Source organism: Polyodon spathula, chromosome 40 (genome assembly GCF_017654505.1).
Source record: "Polyodon spathula isolate WHYD16114869_AA chromosome 40, ASM1765450v1, whole genome shotgun sequence".
Taxonomy (NCBI): domain Eukaryota; kingdom Metazoa; phylum Chordata; class Actinopteri; order Acipenseriformes; family Polyodontidae; genus Polyodon; species Polyodon spathula.
The window spans coordinates 3,309,908-3,333,668 of NC_054573.1; the positions used below are offsets into that span (position 1 = coordinate 3,309,908).

The window sequence follows — 23,761 nt, forward strand, 5'->3', positions numbered from 1 at the left end:
TTAATTTTAGAATTCTGCTTTATCGATGGGAATGTAATTCTGCTGCTCACTCAGAGAGAATTAACGGGCAAGGATATTCTACTTTAAGAAAATACCAAAGGGGGCTTCGTAAATGCGATGACAATATCTCGGAGAGTCTTTCTCGATGTCTTGACGCCAATCATTTTTTTATCATCTTGGGAATACTAAAAGTACATCTGAATGTCACAGAGTTTAACATTGTATCTAGGAGAACTCTCTGTTGTGATGAAGACATACTTAAGCTACTGAGAGTGTCAGAATTTGGAGGTTGAGGTTGTTTCTGGTGTCTGAGTTCTGGTGTCCGAGGGCAGCAGTCCGCTATGTATTGCACTGGTTAACGTGGTGACTCACCGGCCAGGCGTACTGGAAGGGGATGAGAATGCGCGCGGCGTGCTCACTGTGAGGCCAGTGTCTCAGAGAGAAGCTGTTCCCGCCCAGGACAGGCGTGGCCCCCGTGCCGAAGATGCAGGGCCCCGTGGCGGACACTCTCAGCTGGTACTCCTTGAGACAGACCCGGAAGAAGGTGTTGCACTGATCGCCCAGCGAACAGCGCCCCCCGGTGGATGCTCCTCCACAGCACTCCCCGCTCCACAGCACTCCATTGCGGTTCTGCACCTGCTTGATCTGCAACTCGAAGCTGCCGGCAGCCAGCAGCACCTGACAGGCAGGAGACAGGAGGGAGAGGAGAGGAGAGTCAGTACCCTTATAACACAGCGCCATAGTAAAGCATCGCAATGTGTAAAGAGCAGTAATTACAGATTTAAAAGTGTGAGTTTGACAAAATGACAAGCAGCATGCACTGTATTAGCAGATTAAATGAGTCTACTGGTCTGAAGCATTGAGTGCAGTCATTTCTCTTAGATATCATTGTGGTCAACTGATCAATAACCCATCTAGTCACCTTGTCTCACAATGACAGCCATTCCACACCTGTCAACCAAGCGCCTACTATCAACCTCTAAAAGCAACTGTCAACCTAGCACCCACTATCAGCCTCTAAAAGCCCCTGTCAACCAAGCACCTACTATCAGCCTCTAAAAACACCTGTCAACCAAGCACCCACAATCAGCGCCTAAAAGCACCTGCCAACCAAGCACCCACAATCAGCCCCTAAAAGCCCCTGTAAACCAAGCACCTATCAGCCTGTAAAAGCCACTGCCAACCAAGCACCCACTATCAGCCTTTAAAAGCACCTGTCAACCAAGCACCCACAATCAGCCCCTAAAAGCACCTGCCCACCAAGCACCCACAATCAGCCCCTAAAAGCATCTGCCAACCAAGCACCCACAATCAGCCCCTAAATCCAAGCTCCTCAACAAACATGTCAGTATTAGACAGCGTGCAAGTACTTTTGCAGACTCACCAGGACGTCCAATAATTGCTATCCATGGCAGCCAGACACTATTGACAGTGTTAAAAACGTTCTTGTTTCTCATTAGCAGAACACTATCACATAGCCACTAATGCTCTGCTAGACGTGTTTGGTTGAAAGTCACCAACGCTTGATTTCTCTTGTTAGGATTGGAGTGTTTCCAGATCACGCTCCCTACTGCAACAATGCTGTTCCCACAACACGCCGCTCCCTTTAGTCACCAGCATTGCTGCAGTAGACAGCGTGATCGCGATAGACGGCAATCCATCTAGGAGATATTCTCTTTCTCCTGGTAAACGCTTCCAGTAAAGTGAATCGGACTCATGAAAATATGCAGTTGGTAGCACGTTAAGGATTTAAAAACAATGTTGTTTTTTTTCTGATTCGTTTCTTGCTAGTTTTCAGTCCAACCAGTCAACTGACGCATTTCGCTAACGCACAGCCCGTGTAAGACAGTGTTAGCAGCCCCCCCTGAACTCTCAAACAGTTAAACAGTCCAGTGGCTCAGCCTCCAGGAAACTGCAGCCGCCCTCGTGAGCATTCGACTCCCGTTCGTTCTCTACACCCACCAATCAATTCCCCAAGTCTGCCCGTCTTTTTCCTTACCGTCTCGCCCAGCAGATTCAATTAAAATGTTTGTTTCTGCCAGACAGGACATCATTACCGGAGCTGGGCGTGCAGCCAGATCCCAAACCTTCTCATTGCTTTTATTAATGGTCTGCTTTTCAGAGCATGCTTTTACAAACTGCAGGGGAATTTAAGCATTGTATATGTTGCTTTTATATGCAGTGGGCTACAGGATGTATGTCTAGATAGCGCACAATTGATTGGTGGTAATTTAGATATATCAACTATTAAACACTCAATGTTATTCAAATACTAAAAAAAACTTAAATAAATGCAATGACAAACAACTTGACTACATTGAGAAAGACTTTTAAATTCTGTAGATCCATGTAAAGATGTGACATACAGACACACCAGCAGATCAACAGTAATGTTCAATTATAGGAGCTCAAATATCACAGAGCTAATGGCTAATTAGTTAGCTGTCCAAGAATTATTGGCACAGAGAAGTTTGAAATGACAGTGTCAATATTCTCCCTGTGTGCTAGACCTGGCAAAACCCTAGCGAGCCAAATCATTTGCAGACCTCATTTGCAATGCAAATTCAGAAGAGTTATTTATCACTGATAAAGCCGGACACTAAAACAACACAGTACTGAGATGTGCAGCTCTTGAAGATTTACAAAAGCAGAATTCAGCTCTGCGCTGTACTGGTGGAGAAACGCTTCCCTGGTAGAAACCGAGGCCTCTCGCGTGCTGGCTGGAGAAAAACGGCTTCACCCCAAAGTGAAAACAAGCACTGAAAAGTGGAAAAACATCTCCAGCAAAAACAAAAACAGAAGACTGTGAGAAAGTTGTTATGCTAATGGAAGGTGAGAAGACTGCACTGGTTATCACACGTCCAACTCCACTGACAGACTGACGCCTTCTCCAAAACCCTTGAGCCATTCACAGGCTGCCACGCCTCTGAAACTGTGTGCTAAAATAACCAAGAAAAACAGGGGAATTACTGTGGGGGAGATGGCATTTGAATCCAACCCAGTTTCCCATAGTAAAAGGAAAGTGAATTGCAATAACCCACGGTCAAAGCATGGTAAAGCATAAGTAAGCATTTTAAAGCCACGATAGGAATGGTAAAGCACAGGCAAGCATTGTAAAGCACAGAGAGGTCTGGTAAAGCATAGGGAAGCATTGTAAAGCACAGAGAGGTATAGTATAGCATAGGAAAGCATTGTAAAGCACAGAGAGGTCTGGTAAAGCACCCTTTCTCTTAGGAGGTGGTGGACAGAGCAGTTGGCACTGTCTGAGCAACACCCTGCAGCACCAGCACAGGCCAACAGGGGGCACTGTCTGAGCAACACCCTGCAGCACCAGCACAGGCCAACAGGGGGCACTGTCTGAGCAACACCCTGCAGCACCAGCACAGGCCAACAGGGGGCACTGTCTGAACAACACCCTGCAGCACCAGCACAGGCCAACAGGGGGCACTGTCTGAGCAACACCCTGCAGCACCAGCACAGGCCAACAGGGGGCACTGTCTGAGCAACACCCTGCAGCACCAGCACAGGCCAACAGGGGGCACTGTCTGAGCAACACCAGCACAGTGAATCATTACATACCTCATAACAGCAAATACATGACATACCTTTTTATCTAACAAAAATAAAAATGTCAAATAAATATAAATTAAACATTTAAATTATAATGAAAACCAAACGAAAACAAGAAACTTCAATGAGAGCTACGAGTCTGTCTCGGCGTCTTCAGTGTAGACAGGGAGAGAGCCTTCGAGTCAAAACGCTTATCATGGACCATTGCAAAGTTTATTTGATCATTTCAAATGTTGCCACATAGTTATGGAAGATGCAGTACAAGAAAAGGAAAAGTAAAGAGGCAAAAATGCGATGGACGAATGTGCTTCTGGTCCACAAAAATGAATCTGCCATATAACTAGATAATCTACCTGCTTTTATTACAGCACTGTATAATGGCAGTCAGACTGGACCATTTCATTTCACAGGGGAATCCCGGAGCATTCACCTTGACCGAACTGCACCCTTATCACTGGGAAAGTGACTGATCTCACCCTTTATGCAAATACAGGAGAGAGTTCAATCACAGCAATGCCATATTCATCAGAGCCGCGCTCAAGAGCAGATCACTTCAAATACCACATACAGACGAGCAGTATTTACAGGCATGCGTGTTTAAATGGAAGTCATGAAAGTTCATGCTGAATCATTGGGATCCTTTGAGCTAGAACGTGACAAAGTTTTGAGATCAGTCAGGGGCTGGGAACCGGATGAGCACTGATAGGCTGAACAGCCTCCTCTACATCAGGAATGTGCTCCTGGTCTTATGAGCCGATCCCAGCCAGGACTGTCAGTTTCTGTTTTATTTCCTGAGCACTTAAACATTGGCATTACATTAAAAAAATCGAATTCAAATGAAATGTTTGTAACCAATAAGAAAGGCCAGCGTAAGAATCATTCCAACAGTTTTTCTTTGTAAATTACTGCAGCTTGGACGTTTATTACACTGTAATAGCATTTAACTGTATATGGAAAAGACAATGAATAAATATTGAATACAAATCAATAGGCTTACACTGTATACTTACTGCAATGTATTAGACTAACACCTGAGTATTTCTGACAACAGTAACATGTTTATTTGAAATTAAAACATGTAACACTAACATTTTAAACATGCCAGGCCATTTCAAGCTTGTGTGTTCCTCCACTCCTTAATTTATTTTTTGAACGGACAAAAAAATAATATTACACAATGAAAAATGCCTTCAGAGCATTAAGAGAACCTGATGTGTATAAGGTTTTACCACTTTAAAAAAATAGGATCTAATAGATACTGCAGTACAGGCTTTGAAAATACGCCCTTAAACTATTAACAACCCCAAGAGGCTAAAAAAGGACCAAGGACCAAGGAAGATGTTTGTGCATTGTATGGGTACTGTCTTAGTTGATTGAATCGCCACAATCTATAGCTTACTGATGTGGAACAGGAACAGGTTTTAGTCTTTTCGTGGAATCAGTTTTGTTCTATTTGTTCTGTTCAAGAGATCGGCGATCGGCGATTTGGAGATGCTGTTTGTGATGATTTTGTGTTCCGTTAGAAAGTTCCAAGCAGTATTTATGTAACATGAATAAAATTAATATGGGTCAAAAATATATTTAAAAAAATCTTGCTATACAGTACAAACCATGGTAAATCGAGGCTACGTTTATTGTAGATTGATAGTATTGCATGTACAGGTAATTTATTTAATATTGGAATACAGAGAATCAACACTACGGCTATGACAAGAAGCATTGCTTCCCTCTATGTATAAAACTACTCATTGTGCTTCGTAAAGTCGAATGAAAGCTGCTGAATAATGTTACTTTAACATATTGAATTACACACTGCTTTGTAGTTTTCCATATACTTATAAAACTGACAACTTGAAAAATGTGACATTTGGAAATCTAACATGAAACACTGTAACCTGCTACTATTATGGCATCTGTAGACTTGTGCGATATCATTTTACAGTTTCTATAGTTACATGATGTTATGTAATTTTTAAATGATGCCTCAATTCTAAAACGATGAAATTACAGCTTTAGCTCCCTTTCCCACAAGGGCTGTTTGCATCATTAGTGTGTAAATAAAGCTAGGACAGAGAGAGACTAATCCGATCCTTAGTTTCACCTTCTACACCTGTGCGAGCTTCCTTGTAGAAAAGGCACACAGTAATTGCATCTTGCAAGCAGCAGCTATTAACTCATCAGCAATTGTTAGCAGGGAAGCTCGCGGAGGGTTAAAAGGGGGACTAATAATGAAATGAGTCTCTCTCTTACCTTTCACCTCACACTGACAAACTATAAGAAGCCTCTTGTACTGGTCTTTAGCAGAAAACCTATTGCTAGGAACCTTAAGCTAAAACTTTCAAGGAATCAAGAATCGGAATGCCAGGATACATGGGTGAGAGAATCACACATCCTGTTCACTGCACAAGCCTTTGAGACCAGGAGAGCTGGGTTCAGGTCTGGACTGTTAGACTGCATTTAGCCCACGGTGAGCAGCAGCTACTAAACAATCACAACACGCCTCACACCTTCACACAGGAGGCCCCTCACTTCAAACCGGAGGAATCATTGAAGTGTCAGATTGCTGTAGATCAGTCGTTCTCCAATAAAGCCTGGTCACATTTGGTAATCTCAGTTACAAACTGTAACAAGACCCTGACGCACATGATATATCGACAAAGCTTATTTTAACTAGCAGCAGTTGCTGTACAGGGATAGAAACAGGACTCCAGTTGCAGAGCAGTTTCAGCAAGCTTAACAATGAAGCAGGGCAGTGCCGCGGCTGTGAATTCAAAATTAGTGCGGTCAGTAACATGACTGTGAAAATGTAAACTGACATACAGACAGATAGATGCCTTCATATACCCCCAGCTCCTGGTACTGTCACTGGGGTGTGTTGAATCATGGTCAGGCCAATTTCACGTTCAGGTTTAAGTGTGATGTACAGATAATACCTTGAAGGAGGTCCTCAGCCAGTTTCATGAGATTAGGGCAAGCAATTTACTACAGCCCTCTAACACGGCTGGGACATGCATCTCATGAACCCAGTGCAGTGCAGTCAGGACTGAATTACTTGGGAGTGCATCACATTGATTGAATCTGCCATCACTGACTGCATTACAAAATGAGTTTTTCACACACAGTAAAACCTGTTTATCCCAGCATCTCTTGGGACCGGAAAACTGTGCCGGATTATGCAGCATGTTGGTATACAGTGCAACTGTAATTCTAATACTTTAACTAAAAAGCTGGCAAAAAATTATAGTGCATCTAGTCGAAGTAGGGTCCAGGTATACTCTGTAACTCCAGCACTGTATGAAATGTACTTTCTCCGTTATGTAAAGGATTGTACTGCAGTTGTGCATTACCTGTGGAAGGTGTGTGTGTGTGTGTGTGTGTGTGTGATAATTTAATTTTTATCTCATGACTCAGTGCCTGACATTTACATTGAATTTTAGACAAGAGAAGTCACGCCGGATTCCAGAACAGACAGGTTTGGAATTGTAGGGGAGGTCCCAACATTCAATTCAATAGAAGTTTGGTCAGGAATTATACAGAATGCCATAATGTAGAGCGGCTTAACTAGACAGGTGTTCGCTGAAATTAGAAAACTGCCACAGTTTGCGATAATCAAGCCTATAAAATAAATGTCTTTCCTCTCATAAACTCATTTCCCTAATTCCCTTAGGGGTTTCCTTTATTTTCTCTTCAGGCGAAGGTCACCCATCCCACCAAAACACAACACACTGATGAATGTACTCCTCATTCACTGTCTTCCTGAGTTACAGGTAATAGGACCACACCTGCTGACCGCACATAGTTCCCTATGGACAACAAGCAATGCTATTACTTGTAATAGAGGAAGTACGTGAATGCATAGAGTCGGGAGAGGAAAAGAATTGCCAAAGTGAAAATAAGGAAGTCTCAAAAAAAAAAAAGGGATCTCTAGTTAAGGGACTGTGAGGATGTGGTTATGCTAATGTGAGGAAGGAGCAAATGCAGTCTGCACTATATTTGTGAAGGGGAAATAAAACTGAGTTAAAGATTGTATGTAGTGTAGTGATAGATAACACCAGTGGCTCTCAAACTGGGATCTGCAGAGGTTGTCTGTTCTGGATACTACTCTTTTGTAAAACACTGGTACACTGCCTGACCTCTTTATTAGGGTCTACCTGAGATGCAGATTAGGTAGATCATGCGATATGATCCTTGCAGCACTATCAGGCTGCTATTAGTTTACTTAAGGGTTATTGCAAACCAAGTGCCCTGTTCATTATAATGCATCCGTCCACCAAAGTGCATGTCAGAGATGTCAATGCAACCGAGCATGTGTGGAATGAACTTGATTGACACGTCACCATTACCATGATCCTGGGCCTGCCTCTTTGCACCAGCTAGCTGCGTGAAATATTAATAACTGAACAGATCAGCATCCCTCGAGAAACCTTCCAGCGCCTTGTGGAGTCTGAGCTTTACAGTGCCAAGCAGGGATCAGAGCAAACAGCAGCCCAAGATCCAGGCCCTAATAAAGTGTCCAGGCAGTGTATTTAATGCATGAAAACTGCTTTTTAGATGTTTTTAGACATACCTTGTGAAACAGAACATAATTACAGTACGGCTATTCATTTATTCATTTTTTTTTTCAGTTTTCAGTTTGGGGTGCCCCCCCCCCCCCCCCACCTTCCCCTTCCCCTTCCCCTTCCCCAAATACAAAACTTTGAAGCATTCACTTTGTATAAGATGGAAACGACGGGACATTGAAATGAGCTGTAGTGTTTCATTACGTATTTTATAAATATAGAATTGGGTGCTATGTAAGACACCAGCCCAGTTTCACCCACTCAAGTTCACAGCCAGTGGTTTGTCACTCCTGGAGTGGGTACGTTTAACATATGGTACAACACTGTATACAGTCTTCTATGCGCATATATATACTGACAATGACACCTGTTGCCTGAAAAAAGGGAATGCGGAAATACGTAAAAGCAGATAGCAGTGAAAGGGGTGAAAGTCTAGTTTCTTCTGTAGTTTATTCTTAGGTTATGAAAGCTAATGGAACACAAAACACTGTATAGCATTATTAAACGTAGATTACTAACAGTGTAAAAGTCCACCAAAGATATAAAGGGGGAAATCGACATGTTGGACAGGCTAATTATTAAACGTAATTGGTAACTGATTGTCTGTAATGTATATAACTCATTAGTACATTCCGTTCCTATAGTTATTCGTTGTCCGCATAAATAAACACGGTGTTACATTACACCTGCGCGCTGTATAATCGTATTGTACAACAATTCTCAATCTAGCCGTGCTCGGATTGACGAAACGGTTTACATTCGGACATCGATAGAGAAACACTTAATTTGCGTCGTGTTTGTACAGTACCTGGGACCGGATCCGAATTAGGAACGCAGCGACCTGAAATTACAAGGCGGACCAAAATGAAGCTCCTTCCAAGTTTGCTTGATTTACCTTTTGCCTTGTCTTAGAAATCGATATATGTCCATCAGAATTTCACACTTGTACTCAAAATGAGTTGAATATGTAGAAGTTGTGTTGGTATAATTTACCACTTCAGACTGTCCTGCTAACCCTATCTATCTATCTATCTATCTATAATATATAACTAAATAGGTGAATCTGAAATTGATCTTTATTCCCCTCAATTTGCAGCAGTCGTTCAGCGGTGCCTGAACCATATTAATAAATGACACGATTTGATCTCCATACCTACTGAAATCCGACCATTCCCGAAAGCGGCTTACACGTGGTCCGGTCCGCGTTATAAACAAGTCCTATGTGTTCTTATTGTGCTGTACAACTGCGCACACAATACAGTGCACTTTCTAAAGGCATCTCTTAAAAACACTCAGCAACAGAGTCTGTTGCGCAAAAATATAAGAAACTAAACAGAACCTTAGAGAAATTTCCTGTGAAATTACATGACAGTTTACATTTCAACAAAAATACATTAATCCTTGCAACATAAAAACAAATAATTACATATCACACACACACACACACACACACACCCCGTAATCTTGAGGTCCCGTTTCTCGTCCGGGGCGTGTCTAGCTAAGGCGTTACAGGTGAACAATAACAAAAAATAACAGGTGTTTGTCTTACACAAAACAAATGTTTGACATGGGATTTGTATATTATATACTATACTTATATATATATATATATATATATATAATCTATATAATATATATATATCTATATCTCATTATATATATATAAATTACGTATATATTTCAAACGATCTCGTGTGCATGGAAAAGTAACTTATTGGTTTCTAGCCGGCACCAAACACATTGAATAACCAAAGATGAAAGTTAAGCGGGGTTACAGCCTGAAAATAGCGCTAATTCAATAAGACCGCTTCACTCACCTGGGCGTGCAGTGTCACCAGGACGGCACACACGGTTGTCAGGTGCCGCAACTCCCTTTCACACATCGCTCCTCGGCTGTTCTTTTGTGTCTTTGAAGTACCCCCCCCCTACCACCCCAAGTCCCCCCCCACCCCACCCCACCCCGGCTGCCCTTAACGTCTTCTGACGTCGGTTATCAGCGATTGCCTTTTGCGTTGTTAGTTTGTAGTTCATAAATATTGTCCTAGTTATAATTCCACCGTTCTCTTCCCCGAGGTCCAGGCAAGATGCTCTCCTCGCTTCGTCGCTCCGGTGTGAACACTGGATGCAGCCACTAAGAATCTCTGCGCGTTCCTGAGATTGCGACCTGCCTGTTCGACCGGCGCTCTCATCCTAATCAGCGGTCTCTCTCTCTCTCTCTCTCTCTCTCTCTCTCTCTCTCTGTGGCACTGGCAGACTGTACTAAAGACATTAGCTTTCTCTCAAAGGGAGGGAGGGTGTTTCACGCCGGCGAATCCGTCATGTGAAAGGCAGGAAGGGGAGGGCGGCGCTTCCTATTCTCTTTCTAGACTAGTCTGTGTGATGGTGAAATCATTACAAGTTTTCAGATTTTTTTTTTTTCCCCATTGAATTAATTTTAGAAAGTCGTCGTTTCTAGTGGACATTTAACGGGCATCTCAATAACAGAAACAGCCAATACCTGACTGGCGTGCGTGGCACCCAGGCACATTAATATAGCGCCATTCCAATATAATACAGCGACAAGTCATTGCAAGAGAAAACGGCACTTTATCCAAAGCGCATCTGTAGTGCGGTTATATTTTCAGAGCGCACAATGCAGGGGTCGTGGAATTAAGAGCTTAGCCCAATGCTGTTCCAATACAGAATCCTCCAGTGTTCCTCCGTCACCCTCTTTAAATATATGACGGAGCACACTGTTCGCATTATTTTTTAAAATTATTTTTACGTGCGTAAAAATAAACAGCAACGCAGTTAAAAGAGCGCTTGTATGCTAATGAGAAAAAAAACAAAAAACATTCAATTATCGGCTTGATTAGTGACACATTTAGGAATAAAAAAGAAAAGGCCTGCGGTAAAATATCTCTTCACTTTTCTTTTCGGGTTTGGCACCATGCTTAACCATGAGATAACCTGGGGTTCATTTACTGAAATTGATCTCTGTCTTTTGCTTTAACTTGTACAATACCCAGCAATTTCAAAAAAATAAATTGTGCATACAAAATGAAGGCGATAATTCCCTTATAAGACCATGCTGAAGATATGTAAGCCATCTGTGTTTAGCTGGCAACTGCCTTTGAGTACTATATAAACAAACAGGACCGTCAACCAGGTTCACTTCTGATAAAGTGCTAAGCTAATAGCTCAACAGTAATGTCCTAAATAAGCGAGATACTCCTGTATGCAATGTTAAGTATACAGATGCTGAATGAACTGCAGCCTTGAACACGCTATAGAACTTCTTAAGTAAGACAGATGGCTGCTCTGGGGTTTTTCATTGAAGCACAGTGCTTCCTTTGACGCTGCTGTTTAACCCGATGCTATTTTAGTACCTCGTTCAGCTGACTTTGCTCATTAGCATAGCGGGACTGGACGGGTGCATGCCCAGACTGTTAATTGATGGGCATAAACCGGAGATTATGTGACCCCGTGTCTTGGGAACTCTGTCCAAATGAACGATATACTCGTGTGCAGAGCGCCACCTGCCCTAGTCCCAGTGAGCAGCAGCAGTACATTCAAGGCGACCATCGCCTTCAGACCTGGGATCTCTTACTTTAACTGTTTGTGATGCGCTGTCCAGTTGGCTTATCTTGAGCAGGTTTGCTGCTTTAGTTTCTATACCGGGTTACCGATTATAAAACAGCCGTGTCGGAGCCTGCAGGGCTGTATCGAGAGGATGCATTGTCACAAACTCAACAACCTGATATCGGGTAACAGTGTCTCAACGAAGATTAATACACCTTGGGCATTTTCAGTAGGTTATTAGCCTCAGTTAGCACGTATATAGTCTTTACAGAAAGGGTTTTTTAAAAGTATTTATTTGGGCAAGTAAATCACAGGCCTGTGCTGGTCTAGGCTGGGTTTTACCTCAGGGTAGGCTATTATTAACCTGGTAATAATGCCCCTCTCCTGGACATTGCAATATTACAAAGGCAAGGGGTGTCGTTAAAACTGGCATCATGTTCAGCTCTATCCCAATACAATGCAACACGTGTCATTTAAACTCTGGATAAACAAACTCTACGCACAAAGTTAAATCGGGCACTTGCGTAAGTAAAACGGAACAGCTCAGGTAATACCCCTGTACAAATACCTACTCAAACAAACAACTACCTCACTGAATCATCAGCAAATAATCTTAACACCCGATGTTTTTACTAAATTTTGCCGACTATTAGTATATTTAAAAAAAAAATGCTGATGTTTTTGTATTAATATAGGCGCTACAGTATATTGTTTGTAATACATGCCAGCATTAAAACAAAAAAAAGTTTTCTTTCACAGTTTACTTCGTTTGATGTCGTGGTATGAGGGATAGGAATACAATTTGTTTATGCCGTTGCCGCCGGGACGATAATTTCTTTTTCAACGCTTATCAGCCGCCGGGTGAGGCTTCTTGCTCGAGTCGGAAAGGTCCCATTGTGTTGGCCTCGGTCGCCACCCCGTTATTGTTTCCATAACGTAAATATGAGGGAACGGGCCCACGCAACCCGACCAGATAAAGACCTCTTTGATTTTGTCAGTCAAAGAGAGCAGTGTGAAACTCCAGGCAACAACAGGAGAATGGATACATAAACACACAATCATATCGCCCTCAAAAAAGCACACAGATCAACCGCCACCAAGGTCGCAACTTTCTCAAGAAATCGCCGTGCCTACACAAAAAGTAAAGTCCCAAACTGCAAAATCTATGTCTTTATTGGAGGTTTTGTTTACACTAGTAAGGTACTGACTGAATATACCCGAGTTAAGAAAACGTATATTAAACAAAGTTTATTTACTATTTTCTTAATCCCCTACTGGAATAACAATGTTACTAGAAATAGTTTGGTTCTCCATGATTATTTTTCAGTTAATCCAAGATTTCCAGACAAGACACAATCCTCACGCTTCCTGTGCTACACAGAATACGCCCAACCAGTACCTTAAGCCCCTATCACACTGGCACTCCTAGCCGGGTCACAATCCTGTGTAGTGTGAAACCACGTTCCTGACCCGGGTCCCAGCGACCCACCTCAGGATGCGGGTCGACACGCTTTGACCCGGGTTGAGCGAAACAAAATGCTTGACGGCTCTGACATGGCAACCCCAGCTCCTATAGGGCAACCCCAGCTCTGACAGGGAAACCCCAGCTCTGATATGGCAACCTCAGCTCTGACAGGGCAACCCCAGCTCTGACAGGGCAACCCCAGCTCTGACAGGGAAACCCCAGCTCTGATATGGCAACCTCAGCTCTGACGGGAAACCTCAGCTCTGACATGGCAACCCCAGCTCCTACAGGGCAACCCCAGCTCTGACAGGGAAACCCCAGCTCTGATATGTCAACCTCAGCTCTGACAGGGCAACCCCAGCTCTGACAGGAAACCCCAGCTCTGACATGGCAACCCCAGCTCTGACAGGGCAACCTCAGCTCTTGCCTGCATCTCTGGTTTCTTTCTCACTGCAGGCGGCTGGCTTCCTGCTGAGCAGCAGTTGACTGCAGCAATGTTTTGATATTTCTATATTTCCTTTTTTTTTTTGTTTAATTTCAAAACTGTGCTGGGTCCATAGGGCCTGGTACTGCTGCCAATATATGTGAAAGATTTCACAGATTTTAAGGTTCATTAGCCCCTTTTAAGTAGTTTTTAAGCACTTGCGTGCAATTTTATTATCAGAGAAATAAAAGACAACTCAAAACAAAAACTTAACTCAAACACAAGAGTACTAGATAAACTTTTCTTCACTTCTCGAACTACAAATTGGACGGCTAAGCTGTTTCCCGATTAAACAAAACAATTTGTAAACACACACAAACAAAAAGGTTTAAACACCACCTTCTGGAAAGCACACAGGTCTCTTCACAGACTGGAGACTGCACAGAACAAACATGTCCTTACTGTTATATACATGCCTGCAAAAAACAGGCAGGTGACAATAATTAACTAAAAATAATTACACCTGTGGCAAACACAGCCACACCTACTCATTTATCTGGCAGGGACAGCAATTAGCTCTACCCATGTGATGAATAATCAGTAATCGCTGCAGTAGATTAGGGGTTAATATCAAGAAGAAAAGATTATTCCCAGTCTGCACAAGGTCAGTCATTTACTGTCTTGCTACAAATGGCAAGCACATTTAATTCAATCCAAATTGCCATGATATGGAATCATCAAAGAGTATTAAGAATTTAAGGGATTGAATTACAGCATTCTGTCCAGTCTGAAAGCAGACTTCAAAGGAACAATTGCATTTACTATGGCAAGGTAAATCGATCGACTGTGGCAGCAGACAAAAAACACACACCCACACATATATATTGTAACAAAGCTGCACTCACACATGTTCATTTGCCCCTTTAAAAGACTGACCTGACACAGAAATGGAGGTTTAAGTGCTTACGCACACTTTTAATAATTCAAAAATAAACAAAACACAAACAAAAACCTAACTCCTCTGGAGAGCTAACTAAACTTTCAGGAACAGCCCTGCCTAGTCCGGGACACCATGAAACAGAGTTTAACAAAACGTCACACGACCGCACACACAGTACCTCCCGTCAGACTGCTCGCCTGCAGGGCAACCACCTTCCTGCTTCTTTCTACTGAGCAGCCTCGAATGATTTGGCTGCGGGGTTTTTATTCCCCACAGAAACAGATATAGAAAGATGGCACCAATTTACAAATGGCAGTGCCAACTACCAAAGCAATAAACACAACAATAACAATTTAACAATACCACATTTGTTTGCAGGGAGGATTTTAACCCCTTCCCTGCCCTGTTACAATACATACGGTTGTATTAAAAAGTTTATATACTGAGTGTACAAAACATTAGGAACACCTGCTTTTTCCATGAAATAGAGACCGACGAGGTGAATCCAGGTGAAAGCTGTGATCCCTTATTGATGTAACCTGTTAAATCCACTTCAATCAGTGTAGATGAAGGGGAGACAGGTTAAAGAAGGAATTTTAAGCCTTGACACAATTGAGGCATGTGTAATGTATGTGTGCCATTCAGAGGGTAAATGGGCAAGACAAAAGATTTAAGTGCCTTTGAACAGGGTATGGTAGTAGGTGCCAGGTGCGCCGGTTTGAGTGTGTCAAGAACTGCAATGCTGCTGGGTTTTTCACACTCAACAGTTTCCCGTGTGTATCAAGGATGGTCCACCACCCAAAGGTCATCCAGCCAACGGCAGGCCAGTGGTCAAAAACGGCTCATTGATGAGAGGCCAAAGGAGGCTGGCATGAATTGTGCAGAGCAACAGATGGGCTAGTTAGTCAACTGACACTCCAGTCCAACATTGGTGCCGAAAGACCCATAAAAGCATGCACAACTCGTTGTACCTTGACACGAATGGGGTATGGCAGCTGACGACCTAACAGAGTTCCACTTCTTTCAGCAAAACACAAGAAACTGTGATTGCAGTGGGCTAAGGAACAAAAACACTGGACACTGGAGGATTGGAAAAACATTGCCTGGTCTGATGAATCCCGTTTCCTGCTGTTTCACGCTGATGGGAGGACTAGGGTATGGAGAAAACCACGAGTACATGCATCCATCATGCCGTGTGTCAACATTGCAGGCTGGTGGTGGTGGTGTGATGGTGCGGGGTGTGTTTTCATGGCACACATTGGGCCCCTTGATAAAAGTGGAGCAATGTTTGAATGCCACAGGATATCTGAACATCATTGCCAATCAGGTGCATCCCTTCATGGCAGCAGTGTATCCATCTGCTAATGGATTTTTTCATTAGGATAATACCCCAGGCCACATGGCTAGGATTGTCCAGGAATGGTTCCGTGAACATGACAGTGAATTCAGCTTACTGCAGAGGCCTGCCCAGTCACCAGATTTCAATCCAATTGAGCATCTGTGGGATGAGATGGAACGAGCTATTCGGAGTAGAGCTCCACTACCAGCCAACTTGACACAACTGTGGGAAGCATTGGAGTCAACATGGGCCAGCATCCCTGTGGAACGCTTTCGACACCTTGTAGAGTCCATGCCCCGACGAATTGAGCAAAAGGGGGTGCAACTCAATATTAGGAAGGTGTTCCTAATGTTTTGTACACTCAGTGTATAACCCAATGGAAAAGTATAATTTCTAGAAATGTCTCAAAAACAAAGAATTGTAGGAAAAATCTGTTCTAGCAAAAGTTTTGCTTTTGTGAATGCAATCTTTTTTTTTTTTTTTGCAAAACTCCAAAAACGCTAATTCAAAAGTATTTATACCCTTTGATGCTACGATAGTATTGTCTACAAGGTGCTGTAAATTTCAATATGATAATGCAGAACCTAATTCTAGAAAATGCTGGATTGTAGGTGAACATTCCTAGAGTATAAAAGGGTTAGGCATAGGATGATTCCTACCAATAAGTCAATGTGGGGGAAAAAGAGCTATCTGAAGACCTTAGGCAGAACATTATTTATTGTCATAAAGCTGGAGGATTCAAAAAGATTTCCAAGCATTTGAGTATCCCAATTTCAACTACTGTTTGTATTATCACGAAGTACAAGACCCATGGTATATCACAATGCTCCCTCGGTCTGGAAGAAAGAAGGTTCTTTCACCAAGAACAAGTAGAAGAATTGTGAGGAAGGTTAATAACAATCTGAGACTGACTGCCAAAGATATTCAAAGTGAATTGGCTACAAGTGGGACTGGGGGGGTTTCCATTTCAACAATGTCTCAATGGTCGCAGGCCAAGGAAAAAGCCACTTAGGAAAATGTCACAAGGACAATCGCTTAAAGTTTGCAAAACAGTATTTGAATAATGGATATGAGTTCTGGTCTAAGGTTTTGTGGAGCGATGAAACAAAAATCAAGCTATCTTTTCACACTGATAGTCGTTACATTTGGAGAACGTATGGTGAGGCGTAGAAAGAAAAGAACACCATACCTACTACTGTCAAGCTTGGAGGTGGTAATATCCTTCTATGGGGCTGTTTTTCCTCTAATGGCACAGGAAATTGAGTTCCAATACATGGTACAATGGATTCTATAGCATAGTAAACAATAATCTGAAACCCTCCGCTACAAAACTTGGTTTAAAGCACAACTGGACGTTCCAACACAACAACGATCCAAAGCACACATCAAAATCTACTTCAGAAAGGTTAAAGAAGAATACAATCAAGGTTCTGGGATGGCCTAGTCAAAGCCCCGATCTAAATCCGATTGAGAATCTTTGGTATGAAGAAGGCTGTGCACAAGAGAATTCACGGGAGTTTGGGGGTTGCACTATCTTAGGTTTTTCACCCCTGCTCATGTGAACAGGGAAGTGTGACATGTCTCCATCCAGCAGACAGCCCGGCTTATAAACCAGGATCTGATACACACAGGATGAAAATAATTGATTTTGCAGTGTATTGTAAAACAACAGAAGATCAAACATTTTATGGTGTCTTAATGCAACAGACTCTTAGGGTTGGGTGTACATGAATTGTACTTTCCCTTTTGTTATGATCCAATACTACCCTCTGGTGGTCAGTGCAACAAAATGCTGGGCCAACCATGAATGGTCAAGTGCACGGCTTCAGTGGCTGTTGTCTCAAAAAATATTGACACGCACTTGAATTACTGACAGGGGAGAGCAGATGACCACTTTGTTCAAGGCCAGACGACAGTTCTACACAGCAGTGACTTCCAGTGTAGCGGGGAGGGAAGAACATAAAAAGACACATTTCAGTTTGATTATCAGACACACCAAAAATCAGTGGAACCCATTCCTTGTCTCTGCACATGAAAGTTTTATGTAACACACAGCATTTAGGAATAAGTCTTAAACTTAGCCCCCTGTAGCAAATACAATGAGGAACATTGCCTTAAAATAAAAAAAGGGAGGGTGCCAATTCTACGTTGACACGCTGGATCCAAGACCAACACACTGTCATCATTGGAAAACAGAGAGATCAACTGGAAATGGTAATGTTTTGCGAGGAGTTATTCACGGTACACTTAAGATGGTCGTGAAATTATCTTTAACCCTTTGCTACCCTTCTCCCAGACCACGATTCTCCGGATTGTCACTTTTCAGCGGTCACAGCAAACTCATCTTCAGAGCGAGGCAGGATGCATTTTAATTAGCGAGTTGCGGACATGAACGATCTGGACGAGACCCCTTCTACCCAGACCTGAAGCATATCAAAGGACTGCCAGGTTTTACACGGCAAGGAAATAACACAACAGCACAGAGATATTTGTACAAAATTGAGTACATTCCCCCCCCCCCATAGTTCAACAAATAAACAGACTTCCCAGGAGGAATTAAATGCGTGTTCGGTCGAATATTTTGTATTGGAACTGACAAATGAAGAATGACCAGGGGTACCCATTGCTTCCCTGAATAGCTTTATATGCCTGAGTAAAGGTAGACGAGATGCAGTTATCGCCTTCCCAAAAAGTGTTCATTCGATATCAATACAGAACTAGCAGACATGTTTCTGACTAACACACTTTAGCCAGAGCCTTCTAGTGTGGAAGTGTGTAAAACGTGTACTTAAGTTAGATATTGCCCCTCCTAGTCAATCTACATGTATTTATCTGTCCCCAGTAAGTGTATCCAGTCCGGTCTCCTGCTAATTCCAGCCCCAGCAGAATGACTGAAGTACCTTACACAAGCAGCAACATGTGTTCAGTCCTAGTGGAGGCTACTTCTTTCCGGTTTTAGCAACCAGGGAACACTGGTGTTCCCCATAAACCACATGTGTTATTGAAAGGTTAAATATTTGAATTGAAGTGTCTATCTATAACACCCAAAAGTGATGAACAACTACTTGTATTAAACTATTAGGAATACTAATTAAACTTATCAGATTGACAAATGCAGTCTGAAGGTTGCTAGAAAACAAATACAAAACACAACAACTCTCCTGACCACATAGAATGTGACAAGCACAGTAGGACATATACAACACAAGACAGCCCATTATTTTTAAAAATGAGGACCCTAAAAAATGTAGTTTATTAAATAAAAAAAAAGGTATGTATAGACAGGCAGAGATAAAAATTTAAAAACTTTATTGCCAAGCTGCAAAAACAGCTGGATACACAGAAAGCTCCAGGTACAGTGTCTGTCTGGCAGACTCTGGGTGCAATGCTTTGTAGAACAACTGTACAGAGTATAGTCTTTCAGCCAAGCACACTTCATCCCCATGCCCATCCCCATCTGGGGAGTAACAAGCAGAGCTTTAAAAAGCAACTGGCTCACTGGTCCCCCTAATGTAGCGAAGTAGTTACAGGTCTTATTACAACATTCCGACTGAAGGGTTAGCTGCCTCTGCTTCCCAGTAAATCACAGAGTGATAATGATAATCTGATAACGACTTACTTTGGCACGTTTAGGAGTCTGTTCTTGCTTACCTTTCAACACACATCTAGAGAAATAACCAACACAAACAGCTCAGTGCTTTTAGAACAGTGAGGGGGACCAGATCGCAACAGACCTGTTCCTTCCCGTGCTGTAGGTCAATCAAGTTATGTAGAAGGGTAAAGCAGTAAAAAAGAATTAAATCCTTGTTTAACACAGTTATGCAAGACCCGATATTAAATTACAGGGGGAATGGAAAAATGCTGGCCTCAAGTTAAAGAAATACATATAGAAAATTAAGACCTCTTGTACCCTTTCTGTCTACACTCACCTTAAACCACAAGGTATAATATAAAACTGCACTAGAACATAGGAGGCTGTGTTCCTGGGAGAGTTCGGCTTATTTCTTGGCGAATGAGATCTTCATGGCGTTGCTCTGCGTGATTTTGAAGCCCTGCAGTGCATCGCGAGCCGCCCCTGCCTGCACGTCGTTCTCAAACTCCACGAAGGCGATGTCGTGACGACCGGGCACCAGGCGCACCTCTTTGAACCCGGGGAACCTGGAGGAAGAGAGGAGGAGACACGTTCACAAAACCAATAGGAGACACCCTTCCCTCGACCAACACAGGATCAACATAACCCACTATTGCATGTGAACGTACACAAAATGTTGAAACAAACTACATGGACTAGAAATGCTAAAAATCACAGGTCAGTTAAATGACTAGTTACACAAAAGGTTTAAAACGTTAATTCTACTAAATGCCTGGCTTATCCAATATATTTAGCACAAGTGTTAAAACACGCAACAGCACAATCAAATAAAAACAAAACACACAAAAGTGCTGAGGACCTGGGGCAGTAGCTTCCACCAGCTCTGCAGAGGCATCTTGGTAGAATTTGCAGAAATCAGAAATGCAAATCGATGTGAACGGGCAGGATACTTACTGGTTAAAGAGCATCGACAGCATGAGCTCATTGGTCTCCTCTGGCAGGTTGGTTAAGAACAGGATGTGATTGGGTGGGTTCTCAGGCACCTGGGTCAGAAAGATGACTAGGGTCACATTGGACAAAATGCACAGGACCTTGTCTTACTTCAAAGTACAGACACTTGTATCAAGGATGGAAATTAAGACTGACTGCAAAGCAGTTTGATCCATCATTGGTTTTACTAAGTTTAAGATGACATCTGAGCTTGTTACACACACTGTATATAAATCAAGAATGTATTTATTTAATGGGTGAAGCTGCTATGCAACAGGAATCTTACTACCATCTCAGACACAGGTATGGTTTTGTTTGCTGAAGACAGCACACATTAGTTGCATAATAATATTTAAGACAGTCATCCCATGCCACTCACCTGCTGGGGATGAGGCATCTGTCCTGGTATCTGTCCGGGCATCATCTGCCCAGGAGCCATGCCATGAGGGGGCATCTGCCCAGGTCCCATCCCAGGAGGAGGCATCATGCCAGGGGGAGGCATGTAGGGAGGCTGCCCTGGCATCGGCATCATGCGGGGAGCCTGGTTCATAGGCGGCATGCCCTACAAGAAAACACACGACAGGCATGAGAGAGGCAACAGGCAGGCACACAACCAACACTGCTTATGAAGAGACCTCCGCAGCAGGTACACTGTGTAATCGATATGCTGCATAACACCATCAACATTCTGAAGAGACTAAAATTCCCTACAAACACTTATATTTGCTCTTTAAAAGGAATAGTCATGTCTTTCATTCCAAACATTTACCTTTTGTATTCTAGGGTTACGTCAAAGCTTTTTTACTTTCTGAATTCTGGCAATCACTGAGTGCAAGAATCAGGGACGTATTGCAGGCTCCAAACATCTCAATGGGACAGAGCTCACAATGTAAATGTCAGGTGATCTGGCAGCTGGGGGGGTACGTTGGAGCAGCACCAGTATGAAGATGAAGGCATTAGAAGAGTGGTGCAGTAAAGTAAACGGCTCTCACCGGCACTTGCGCTGGCACTGCGCCGGCCATAGGGACGGCACCTCCAGGCACAGCCTTCTTTCCTCCCATTGCCTCCTGACCCTTCACCTTTCTCTTCTCCCTCTTCTTGTCCCGCTCCACAAAGGTGCCCTTCACCTTCGCGATGATGTCGGAGTCCATCTTGGAATACTGGATGCGCTGCCGGGAAATCAAATCGTTCCAGTGTTTAGCAGAGTCAAGACTGCCTCGTCCGTTTCAACCTGTGCTAGTGTAGTTTGAAATGGCGAGTACAGCCAGCTAAGTTAAAATCCAGTCAAGAATCTAGTCACTATGTAAACCTCATGTTTTCTTACATGAGATGCATTTTATTTATTATAAAAATGCATTTTTATTCAAACCCATTTACTAACATTTTCCTAATCGCTCCTTGGATATTTAATTCAAGTTCCTTTTCACAGCCGCCCTCAGTTCCTTGCTTGTGTCGAGTTCAAATTCAAAAGTTAGAATTAAACCATTTCAGAGGAAAATCTAACCCTTTAAAAAAGGATCACACCCAAGTGGGCTTCTAGACGGAGATCATGTAAATACATCAACATTTTTCAAAAAACTTTTAGGAAGTATTGCAAGGCCCCTTGTGTCAGAACTACATTTTTATACATGCATCTCTAAGTAGAATACATAAAATAACAATTTATAAACATGGTACGGTAAAAAAAAAAAAAATAGGATTTAGTGAATTTACAGGAAGTCAACTACAGCCAAAAAACACCTGGTCCTGGGGGAGCACCCCATTGCAATGCTTGGTCCTGAAAGAGCTCAATCGTTCTATGGGTTTGCAAGTATTGCTCACAGCTACAGCATTATGAAGGGGGCTGGTGCAAGTTTAGTCTCATCTTCCTAGTGACAGACCCCAGTCCTTCAGTACCTACCATGGGCTTGTCATAGAAGGGGAAGCCCTGCATGGAGCGCAGGGCGTTGGAGGCACTGTTCACCTCCTTGAAGATAACAAAGGCCTGCCCCCTCATCTTCAGAGAGCGAGACACCAGTATATCCAGGATCTGCCCGAACTGAGAGAAGATCGCGTACAGGGACTTCTTCAACTCTGCAAGCAAGGAGGTTTTTCACACTACAGGCAATGGAAATGACTGAAGAAAAGCTCAATTTGTTAACATAGCATCGCAAGACAAATCTGTGCATGTTAAATGCAAGTCACCAGCAATGCATTCTACACAAGAATGAGCCCTAAGCATGGAACCCCCCCCCCCCACCCGAGTTTGAACAAAGCAAGGGGAGTTCTACGTGCAGGACATGTTAAGATTCAGTGCATGAGAAGTGTCAAACGCAGTGTCCTGGATGCAAGACAATCCCCACCCTCCCTCCCAGAGTGTCCTGATGTGAAGCCCAGTCTCACCATCCTTCTTGATCTTCTCGTTCAGGTTGTTGATGTAGATGGTGTGGTTGGGCCGAACATCTTGCATCGCCATGACTCCCAACTGCACCTTTCTGCGACGCAAGAAATAAAATTTACCAGGGGTTTAATTTAAATTCAAAATCCTAAGCATTTCAAACTCATATTAGAAGAAAATAACTACTTATATATATATATATATATATATATATATATATATATATATATATACTACCAAACTACCAAAATAAGCATTTCTGTACAAGACTGCAGGAGTCCAGCATTCAATTGCATGTGAAAAAGACTAGACATTTTGAATATGAAACAAACTGTACGCTTAACACTTTGTAAACACCAAGGCTAAACACACGCCTCTAAATAAAACTCAATAGCCAGCAGCAGAAATACGAAAGGGCATCTCAGTAAATCCAATGACACTGTATCTTAATCTAAAAAGCACCCAATCGGCTAAAACAACAAGCATGCACAGAAACACAGCAAGAGGCTCTCGGCCGGCATTACAGCGTGCTCTTAATACAAACCAGAGCACAGCAAAGCTGACAGAATCGAAACCCGTGGCGAGGTGTATGCGACGCTAAGGCAAGCTTTTTATTCATTTATTTTAACTCGCTAGTATTTCTGCTAGCCGTCTACCCGGAGAACGTGTTAAAATGAAGCCGGCTGGACCCGAAGAAAATGGCAATGCAGACTCTCACCCCTCCACAGAGGATGCAAGAAGAAACCAAAACAGTGCAACGCTTTTCCACGCAGTGCAATTCAGAATTCAAGTTAGAATTAAAAAGGCGTTTTATTTTTAAAAGGGAGATACTTACAGATTAATAGAGAGAAACTCCAACACCACGCAAACGCTACGGCCTAAACCACGAACCCGCACAGCGCGCCTATTTAAACATGAATAAATGCGGCTTTGTAATTGGGCAA

The 23,761-nt window shown here is 42.8% G+C and overlaps 2 protein-coding genes across 3 annotated transcripts in view; both read right to left on the minus strand.

Moving 5' to 3' along the window:
- LOC121304885 (protein jagged-1-like) overlaps window positions 1-10,038 on the minus strand; it is a 45,391-nt gene extending 35,353 nt beyond the window's left edge. Inside the window, exons 1-2 of the mRNA XM_041236300.1 lie at window positions 9,947-10,038; window positions 373-678 (exon numbers count right to left, since the gene is read on the minus strand). Coding sequence (XP_041092234.1) covers window positions 373-678; window positions 9,947-10,012 — 372 coding nt within the window. The 5' untranslated portion in view covers window positions 10,013-10,038. The remainder of the gene's footprint in view (window positions 1-372; window positions 679-9,946) is intronic.
- Window positions 10,039-19,150: 9,112 nt separating this feature from the next.
- LOC121305018 (U1 small nuclear ribonucleoprotein A-like) lies at window positions 19,151-23,725 on the minus strand. Of its 2 annotated transcripts, none has more exons than XM_041236503.1 (7): window positions 23,653-23,725; window positions 22,823-22,914; window positions 22,341-22,513; window positions 21,433-21,609; window positions 20,820-21,002; window positions 20,405-20,493; window positions 19,151-20,016 (listed from the first exon to the last, which is right to left on the minus strand). In XM_041236503.1, the coding sequence occupies exons 2-7, from the start codon at window positions 22,893-22,895 to the stop codon at window positions 19,857-19,859; spliced, it is 855 nt and encodes a 284-aa protein (XP_041092437.1). In that variant the 5' UTR covers window positions 22,896-22,914; window positions 23,653-23,725; the 3' UTR covers window positions 19,151-19,856. The 2 variants fall into 2 exon arrangements, with proteins under 2 accessions (XP_041092437.1, XP_041092436.1); XM_041236502.1 differs by lacking the exon at window positions 23,653-23,725 and adding an exon at window positions 23,362-23,468.
- Between the last annotated feature and the right edge of the window lie 36 nt (window positions 23,726-23,761).

Bases quoted from the DNA above. Each gene is read 5' to 3' on its own strand.
- LOC121305018 (XM_041236503.1), bottom strand. From the start codon at position 22,895: ATGGCGATGCAAGATGTTCGGCCCAACCACACCATCTACATCAACAAC. The intron at 21,610-22,340 runs GTAGGTACTGAA...ATTTCCCGGCAG, and splicing joins CCTTCTATGACAAGCCCATG to CGCATCCAGTATTCCAAGAT. The intron at 20,494-20,819 runs GTGAGTGGCATG...TTTCTGACCCAG, and splicing joins AGATGCCTCATCCCCAGCAG to GTGCCTGAGAACCCACCCAA.